At 43.9% G+C, this 10,155-nt stretch overlaps 1 protein-coding gene across 1 annotated transcript; it reads left to right on the top strand.

Moving 5' to 3' along the window:
- The first annotated feature begins 533 nt into the window (after positions 1 to 533).
- MAP10 (microtubule associated protein 10) lies at positions 534 to 7,778 on the top strand. The gene has a single exon (XM_060772755.2). It carries the CDS (start codon positions 610 to 612, stop codon positions 3,439 to 3,441), a length of 2,832 nt encoding a protein of 943 aa, XP_060628738.2. The 5' UTR covers positions 534 to 609; the 3' UTR covers positions 3,442 to 7,778.
- Positions 7,779 to 10,155: the final 2,377 nt, after the last annotated feature.

Raw genomic sequence — 10,155 nt, 5'->3', positions numbered from 1 at the left:
GCCTGCATCTATGGCAAGCATCCTCAGAGGTAGTGAGGTCTGTTGGAAGTAGGAAAAATGGGTTTATATATCTGTGGAATGACCGGGGTGGGGCAAAGTACTTTTGTCTGCTGGGGCTAGATGTGAATGTTTCAGCTGATCACCTTGATTAGCATTCAATGGCTTGGAAGTGCCCGGGGGGAATCCCTTGTTGAGAGTGATTTTATGTGCCTGTTTGTTTCCCCTCTGTTGTATGAAGATATATACGAGATATACATATGAAGATATACATTCATACATTAATATATGTGTGTGTGTGACATAAAAATCAGCTCATTTGAAATATGACATATGACTATCTACACTCATACATGGATAGAGAGGGGGGGGGGGAAGGGCCCTTCTTCCAAGGCGCCCTCTGCTCTGGCCACATCAATTCCCAGGAGCCTTTTCGGCCATTTTCTCCTCAGCGACGGCTTCAGGTCGCCAGGCAACAGTTTCCATAGCGACCATTCCACACACAGAGGCCTCCGCCGCCGGCGCAATCCCCGCGGCCCCTTTTGATCTCGCGAGAACAGGCTCGGCCTCCTTGGAGCCGTCGCGCCAGTGCCTTCCTCCCGGCGGCGAGGCATGGAGGGCGGCGACGGGGCGCGTGGCGGCGGCGGCGGCGGCGCGTGGGGGGAGAGCCTCTTCTCGCTGGAGCTGCTGGTGGAGTCTGCGCGCGTGGAGCCCTGGCTGCTCCCGGGGCCCTCGCCGGCCAGCTCCTCCCCCTGCTCCTCCGCCTCCTCGGCCTGCTCGTGGGGCCCGCTCCGCCCCGCGGTGGCCCTCCGCCTGCTGGACTTCCCGACGCTGCTGGTGCGCGCCCCGCAGGCGGCCTTGCGGGGCCCGCTGGTGCCCTTCGGCCGGGGCAAGTCCTGCCTCTTCCGCCTCCGGCCCGAGTCCCTGCGGGAGGTGCTGCGGCGCTCCCCGCTCTACGCGCTGCTGCTGGGCCTGTCTCCCTCCGGGCCGGGCCCCGCGCGCCTCCTGGCCTCCTGCAGCGTCTCCCTGGCCGACGCCGCCGAGGAGCTGCTCCTCCTCCCGCCGGGGCCCTCCGGAGGCCGAGGGGGCCGCTTCCCCCTGCGGGACCTGGCCGGGGAGCCCGTGGGCGAGCTGGCCCTCAGCTACCGCCTCAGCAACCTGGGGCCCTGTCCCAGGAGCCACCTGGGCCAAGGCGCCGCCCCGGCCAGGCCCTGCCTGCAGAAGGGGGCCGAGGAGCCCAGCAAGAGGCAGCCCAGCCTGGAGCTCATCCCCGAGGGGGACGAGGAGCAGGACCTGGCCCCAGAGCCCTTCAGCCTGGGATCCGCAAGCAGCGGCCACGCCGAGCTGCCTTTTGACAGCCACACAGAAGCGGGTGCCAGGAGCCCCTCAGGGACTCGCTCCAAGAGCCCCACATTGCCTCACTCCAAGAGCCCCACAGGGATTCGCTCCAAGAGCGCCACGGAGACTCGCGCTAAGAGCCCCACGGTGCCTCGCTCCAAGAGCCACACCAAGGCACGCTCCAGAAGCCCCACCGAGACACGTCGTAGTAGCCCCACAAGGACACGCTCCGGCAGCCACTCCAGGCCACACTCCAAGAGCCACACAGAGCTGTCCTTACTGGAGGCGGATAATGAGCTGGACATCGAGGCCAACATTTTTTGCCCCCCGCCCATGTACTATACCTGTCCGCCTGCCAGTCCCAGCCCCATGCCTCCATCTACCTCATCTGTCATAATGACGGTTGCCGCTGCTCAGGAATCCTTTCCAGATGAAGTTGTAACAGTCCCCTCTGCAGTCCCTCTCGTGGAGAAGGAGCCTGCCAGGCCTTTTCGGGAGGCAACCCCTGCAGCACAAACGAGAGGCAGCCCGGAGCAGCTCAGGCAAAACCTGAACCAACTGCCTCTCCTCAACGCCTTGCTGGTGGAGTTGTCTCTGCTGAACAACCCCTCTTTGCAGCCGCATCCGTCTTCCGTGCACCCTCAGTTGGCGTGGCTCTACCAAAACAAAGAGGTGGCGAAAGCACCAGACCCGTGCGACAAGACTGTGTGTCCCTGCTGCGAAGAGAAGAAAGGCACTCATCATAAAGACAGAGGGAGGTCGATAAGTCCCAAGTTAAAAAGAACCCGTCCAGAGCATTTAAAGTGCATCTCCCCCGCCTTCCCTCTTCCCTGCCTTGGAAAAACTTCCCCCAAAATAGCCTATTCTGAAAGACTTCGCACAGAGAAAAATAATGCCAAAGAAAACTCTCCTCCTAGGAGAAAGCTTACTTATGGGCTCACAAACACGCTGAGGCTCCGCCTGCAGCGGTCCAACCCAGCTATGTTGAAAGTTCATGAAAAACGGGAACATCGTAGAAAAAAACAAGGAGAGTTAGTTGAAAAGAAAAAGAAAACCTCTTCGGGCAAAGGGAAAGGACTTCGTGGCTCCCCTGAGGTTCAACCAAAGTCTTCTGAGGACTTTGATGAAAAAAGCATCCCTGATCAAAAAGCTCAAATTAATGAAAATGTTGAGACTTTGATCCAAAGCAGTGTTGACCAAATTTGTCCTACCGCAAAGAAAGGTGTTGTGAAGAACAGTGATGACGGAAAACAAAAGGTCTCGTATGAAACGATTGGCTCTCCTTGTAATGAAAATGGTCTGAAATTCCATCTGCCGGCATTCTTTTTACAAGAGAGTGAAAGCCTTGAAAACAAAATTGATACAGATGTGGAAAAGAACGTAGAGCACAATAGTTCTGAAATTTCATCCATACAGAACGATAGCCAAAGTAATAAGCTGGAAAACAGCCATGAATTTAATAATGTCGATGGCGTACAGGTGAACTCTGGCAACACTGCCTATTCAGAAGATTTCACCAGTGCTGACATTTCAGGCCCAGGCTTAGAGTCTCAAGAGAGCAGTCCGGATTCATTAATGGAAAGCCAGGATGAAGACCACTCTGTCTTGGATTCAGATTCTAAAATATCTGGAAGAAGTCACACTACTGAAAGTATTTCTCCACCTCTTCCAGTACTTTCTGCTGCCTCTCCCATCCAGTCTTTTAAAACTACACATGGTTTAAAATCTGATACAAAAAGCACAGGTGTTCTTTTCAGCCAGCTTCTTGGCGAGTCTTCTCCTCCAGAAACTGTAAAGGAAGAAATGGTGGCTCAAGATTCAGTGGAGGAAGGAGGGAGCAGAGCGGTATTACAGAATAAAGAAGTGAGCTCCGATTTGAACTGGAACATCGCAAAAAGCCAGTCTGTGGAAAAGAGCAGCTCGCTAAGGACATCTCAAGTTAGCTCTTACTTGCCTTCCAATGTGTCTGACATTGATCTTAGTGGGTTAGAAGATAGTAATGCATCTGAAAAAGAAAATGAGGACTTTGCAGTGTTGAATATTACTAATCAGTGTAGGCACATCAGTGAGCTAATAGTAAATAAGCTTCCAGGATATACAATGTAATTCCCAATAATAATGATTTGATCAAAGCAAAAACGTCTGTATTTTTTTTATAAGCGAGCATATTGTATAAGTATTTTGGTTATTGTTTAAAAATATAGTATTTATTTATTTCGTGTCAAAAGCATTGCATAAAATAGCTTATCTAAAACTACCAAAAATAGTTTATCTAAAACTAATAAAATAGTTTATCTAAAACTGATAAAATAGTTTATTAAAAACTGAAAAAAAATAAAGGGATCACAAGCTGCTAGATAGGTTTGGACCAAAAACGGGCAACAGCAACTGCATTGTCTGTAACTTTGAAAATTCTTTTTCTGTGCATGAGGCAGGGCATTGTGGGCAGGCATACAGATGCTGGATTGTTTGTTCTGCTCCACAGTTGCTCAAGATGGAGGATTCTTCTGCGTAGTGCCATTTTGCCAGGTTGCCTTTTGATTTGCCAACTCCACTTCTGAGTCTGTTCAGGGATTTCCAAGTGACCTATTCTTGGTTTGCCAATGGAACCAGCCCCTCGTGGGGAGGCATCCAGTTGGAATTGCCCGATTTGCTACTGGAGGGACATTTAGAGGAGTGGTGGTTCTCATGAAACTTTTCCTTGATTCAAGTCTACTGGGAGGAGGCTGATAGCCATATAGTGGGTGGCTTTCCACTTTATAAGAAAGGTACACTTCCAGTTGTTACCATAGGTATAAAGAGCCTGCATGATTAGTTCTAAACAGCTTGTTAGCCTTTGGGTTCTTCACATTTGCAATGTAACGTTGCTTTTGAATCAGGAGCGTTTCCAAAGTTGTTTGGAAGTTATTGGGTATGCCTAAAGCAGCTCACTGAATTCCCCACCCCATATTGTTCATTTATTTTTCAGCAGCAAAATAATGTACACTAGAATCATGCTTCTCACTCAGATATTTATGCCTTTTAAATCAATTAGTAGAACTTAAGCAGACCAGTTGAGCTCAGGATTGCACAAGACTGCAATTGGTTCTAATAGAATTACAGCCATATCCAGTGAAGTGAGAATCATACATAAGTGGTACACTTTATGATCAAGTTTTCATAGAATCAAAGAGTTGGAAGAGACCTAATGGGCCATCCAGTCCAACCCCTTGCCAAGAAGCAGGCATATTGCATTCAAATCACCCCTGACAAATGGCTATCCAGCCTCTGTTTAAAAGCTTCCAAAGAAGGAGCCTCCACCACACTCCGGGGCAGAGAAAAACTGTCTAAAATTTCTATAATATAAAGAAAATGCTTTTATATTTGGTTTTAAATGCTAATGATCATTCTAATTCCCAAAGTGAAAAATTATATAATGGACCATCATAGTCATATAAGTGTGCATAACAACTGACATTTCAACTAGTCATTTCTAACAGAGTAAAAATATTCTATTTATTATTCTGGTATGTTTTTCATTTTACGTAGTACTTTTTGTCTTCACTTTAGCATAGGTTTTTAAATAGAAACTTAGGCCTCAATTCAATGGATTCACATGAGTTGTGAATGGCAATAGGCTCTATAACATATCTTCAACTTCGGTGATAATTGTGCTTCATCACTAATGCAGATTGTTGTACGGTTTTACTCCCGTTGTCTCGCAGTCACACTGTTGAAGCAAATGGAAACATACTGGTATTGAAACTAACTATTTCACTTCTCTGCAATCACTGTGATGTTGATTTGTCAATGCACAGTCCCATGATCATTCTTCTGCACTGCTTCATTAACACTGCTGTCTTGTACCCAACACATACTCACTTGGCTAATTTATTTTTCCCCTGATTGCACAATTACAGTAAAGCAATAAAATAAAGCCAATAGAAAGGAAAAAAATGAGTGAAAGCTATTTCACCCTGCTTGGGAATAGTGAGGGGGAGAGGAGGAGAATCCCCTGTGCTTGCTGGAATATTCCTTCTGCCAGCACTCAGTGGCATATAGAGCCACTGAGTGCTTAACATTGACCTGTAGGTTTTCAATTTTAGGTGGATTGGGATCTTCTTATCACACATGCCTGTCATTGCTCTCCACATTTACATGTCCGTGAGCCTCCAACAGTATGTCGCCAGTGGAGGTGATCTTTGAGCCGAGGTATTTAAAGATGGTCACTGTTGAGGTCGGTGCCATTGATATTGATGGAGCTATCCTCTACCGTTGGTCCACATTCCATGTATTCGGTTTTTGAGATGTCGAGCCATAGTCCAAAATATTGCAGACGATTTTTCTACACTTGCACTTGAGTCTGTAACTCTTACCTGAACATCGCTGGCATACAGTAGCATCCCAGGCTGCGGCTTCTGTATGTCTCTGATGATTGCTTCAATGCATAGTATGTGATCTCAACACCACCCATATAAGATCAGGGAAGGGCTTGCTGGTTCCTGCTGTGCACCTTACCACACTTATCAGATTAATGTACAGCATTTCTTATGTATTCTTCCAGTACTCTATGATCTCAACACCATTCATATAGGATCATGCGAAGCCCTGTCAGGTGCCTTCTCGACATCTAGAAATGTGGTGTGGATGTAAGGTTTAAAGAATGTGACTTGACAAAAGTGACTAAGTGGGTTTCTGTGAATGGGGATTAAAACCGGTTTCCCAATATCCTAGTTTCATGCTCCAACAACTGTACCACGTGGCCTCATTCTCCATGCTGGCTCTGAATCTTAAGTAAGACTTGTTCATTTCTTATAACATTGCAGCCAAATTACCTGCTAGTAAGTCACTGATGTTTATGAAAGAAAGAAGTCCTTCCTCATGTGTTTCTGAGGTTTGGGTGGCAAATCTAATTTCACCTTGATAGAGCTATTGAAAAGATGGAAGATGTTGCGTAAGCAGCTCAAATATACTGTATATACAGGTAACAATGGGAAAGGAGCACGTTTTTCCCTTGGCAGTCATCCTGGACTACTAAAGAGTATTTTCAACATCACCACCAAGAGACATGTCCCCTCCTGTAATTGAATATATTGGTCGACAAAAGGAGCCTTCTCATCTGGAGGTAGGAGGAGCCCCCAGTGGCGCAGTGGGTTAAACCCCTGTGCCAGCAGGATTGAAGACCGACAGGTCGCAAGTTCGAATCCAGGGAGAGCGCGGATGTGCTCCCTCTATCATCTCCTGCTCCTCATGCGGGGACATGAGAGAAGTCTCCCACAAGGATGACAAAACATCCAGGTGCCCCTGGGCAACGTCCCCACAGATGGCCAATTCTCTCACACCAGAAACAACTTGCAATTTCTCAAGTTGTTCCTGACATGACAAAAACAAAAATCTGGAGGTAAAGAGTTAAGTGCACATGCCTTTTTCTTATTCAAAGCATATTTAAATCTGTATACATGCAGGGTTTGAAACTGCTGTTACAAAAAATGCAAAAAGAGCTATAATGATCCTTTGAAGTCTTTGGCATGTCAGCCAAAGGTTTACTTTCCATTTCTCCTACCCATACATTGTAATCCTACTTCGAGCCCTTTACATTTGCATACAAGCAGAAAAGGAAGACGCTCTAGCCTCATGCTGTATATTTAACACTGTCTAGCTTAGCCCTAAGTTAAACTTCAGAGCTATTTCAGAGTGTCACTTCAGTTGCCATATGTCAGCTTTGGCTTCTACTGTACCATTGCAAACATTTTTAAACATTTAAGCTGGTTTGCTAAAAGCAAGGTGTTATATGTGATAGTGATTGTATGCATTCATCTCAAATAGACTACAATGACACACTCTACATGGGGCTACCTTTGAAGACTGTTCAGAAGATCCAAGTAGTCCAACTGGTGGCAGCCAAGCTCACCCAAGTGACATACAGAAAATGGGCATCCCTCCTGTTACTTCAGCTCCGCTGGCCACCAGTTTGCAACCAAGCACAATTCCGAAGTGCTGGCTTTAGCCTATAAAGCCCTAAATGGCTCTAGCCCAACTTACCTATCCAAACATATCTCTCACTAGGAATCAGAGTGTTAATTCTGCTGGGAAGACCCTGCTCTCAGTCCCACCCCCTTCACAAGTGTCTGGTGGGGATGAGAGACAGGGCCTTCTCAGTGGTGGCCCCTCAGCTATGGAACTCCCCAGGGATAATAGAATGCCCCCCTCCCTCCTGGTTTTCAGGAAAAAAAGTTAAGACCTTGCTCTGGAACCAGATGTTTGGGGAATAGTGCAATACGGAACTGAGATGAAGGCAGCAGCATGAAGCACGACCATGGGTTTAGGACTATGTTTTTAACAGTTTTAATCAGTTTTATTGTTTTTATATGTTTTATCTGTTCATTTTTAATGTGTGTTTGTACAGTGTGTATTTGCAATATGGCGCTTAAATAAATAAATAAATCTTGTCCTGAGATAACAAATCAACCCTGGAAACATTTTTGCATCAAATATCAAAGCTGAATGACTCAGGTGAATAGGTAGGTCTTCAGTTCATTCTTGTACATTTCTGTTTGATGCACCCTTGAATCTATACAAGAAATGGTTAGTTCTGGCATCAAATGTATGTTTGATAATTGTTTGATAATCAGTAAGTGAAATAATGTAAACATACATAAATAAGGTTACAGGTTCTTAACTTTTTAAGTAAGTGGAACAGCAGGAATCTTAACTGCAAAAGAAGCAAGCTGCTAATTAATGACATGAACAGAAGCATTTTTAATGATAAATACGCATCAGCTTTACTAATAATTATTGTACTTCTGTAATAGAGAAATCTTAGAAGCCAAGAACATGTCAACTGTTAAAGACAAACTAACTACTGTCTACTACAGGGCTGCACAACCTCCAGGTGTTTTGGACTTCAGCTTCCAGAACACCTGATCACAGAACAAGCTGGCTTAGGCTTCTGGGAGTTGGAGTCCAAAACACCTGGGCCACAGGTTGTGCAGGTCTGGTCTAATATATCCTTCACACAACTTTTGTTGTATAATAAGGCTCAAGGACTAATATACAAGCTAGGAAATTTCTATCTCTATTCTGTTTTGTGATTTACAAGCAATGTTTGTTTGAATACACATTGCAACTTCTATTGTGGTATTGTATATAGATATCTGTGTTTCTTTGACGTATAATACGGCTCAGCCAAATTTCTAATGTTGACAGTCTGGTTGCAAAGCAAGCTCCCAATATAGAAGCATTTGTTTGAGTCCCAATTTGCATACAATAATTGGAAACTGGGGCATATGTGGCCAAGCGTGCTGGCACCTTAAAGAAAACTACTAATTTTTAAAAACTTTTTAATGTAAAATAACAAAGAGAAAAACATGAACAGAACCAAAGTATCTTTCTCACCTCATCATTTTTTATAGAAATGATGCAAGGTTTGAGGATTGTATGCTCTAGGTCAGAGCTGCAGAATGCTTGTCTCACCACATGATGTTGGGCTAGAATTCCCATCAATCCAAGACAATAATGTCAATCATGAGAGTTACAGTCCAAGAACACCTGTGGACCTATGTATTTCCCAAGGTCTGCTATATATTACTCTTATTGAAGCTTTCCCAACTTAATTGAAATAGCCACTTTTCATTTATTTCCTTCTCGTTCTATATTAGCATTCTAGTAATATCCCTTGGACTTTTTTCCATGAATCACACTCTTCTTTCCGTGCATGCACACACACACACACACACACACACACACACACATAAACTTACTATTATCGTTACATTATATATTCTTTCTACATCTCTTTTGCTTGGGATAATCTATTAATAATCCAAACAGAAGGCTGAAACCAGTTAATACCATTAGTCCTGACGTTTTTAGATCAAATGTCTGTGCTAATGAAACTCACAAATAATATTTATAGAAACATTAGAGCAGTGTTCTCTTGCAATGATGCACTACCTGCCAAAGTGTCACCAAATTCAATCAAATGTATTCATAGGTATAGATGGGGCATGCAATTAACTACTCTGATCTATGAATATTTAACCATTCATTTTACACTTTATAATTAAACCATTAACTTTTAAATTGCATACATTGCATATGTAAAACCATTCAAAATATAAGCACATTTATATATGTGTATATTTTTATTCAGAGAAAAATATATTGAAAATTTGGCTTTAATCTGGCACTGGGGAAAGGAGGGGTAAACACAATGTAATGATAATAGTAATAGTAATAATAATATTTATTTATTATTTATTTGCCTCATTTATGTACCGCTTTTCTTCCCCAGGGGGACTCAAAGCGGTTTCCAACAAGTTCACAGAAAAAATTAAATGCCTTAAAACACATAAAAAAAAACTAGTATAAAAGCAACTGTAATATAAAACTATAAATTAAATTAAACCGTATTAAATAAAGAAATATCTAGACATTTAAACATGGAATTAAAAACATATTAATATAAACATTAATATAAAAATATAAAACATAAGTGGTGGTGGTCAATTCTATTCATGTCTATTCAGATGTAGGCAAAAACACCTGGGGATCCATGGGTTGAGAAACACTGGCTTAGAAGATTGGTGGTAGATATGTGGTAAATTGCAGATGATGTACATTTTTATGGTTGGACGGGAGTCAAAGGAAGAATGTCATCCTTGACAGTTCATTGATAATAGAAGCAACACGTGTCTTTCTTGGCCCACATACTTTACATCTGGGATTTGATGGATAAAGAGGGAGTGTTTTGCTTCAGCTTCACTGACAGCTAAATATAGGATCTAAAAACAACTCGCATAATGCTGCTTAGATTCAAGACTTTCTAACATGAGTCACTCA

Source organism: Anolis sagrei, chromosome 1 (assembly GCF_037176765.1).
Source record: "Anolis sagrei isolate rAnoSag1 chromosome 1, rAnoSag1.mat, whole genome shotgun sequence".
Taxonomy (NCBI): domain Eukaryota; kingdom Metazoa; phylum Chordata; class Lepidosauria; order Squamata; family Dactyloidae; genus Anolis; species Anolis sagrei.
The sequence above is the reverse complement of the archived record's forward strand: the minus strand, read 5'-3'. Positions and strand labels throughout refer to the sequence as shown.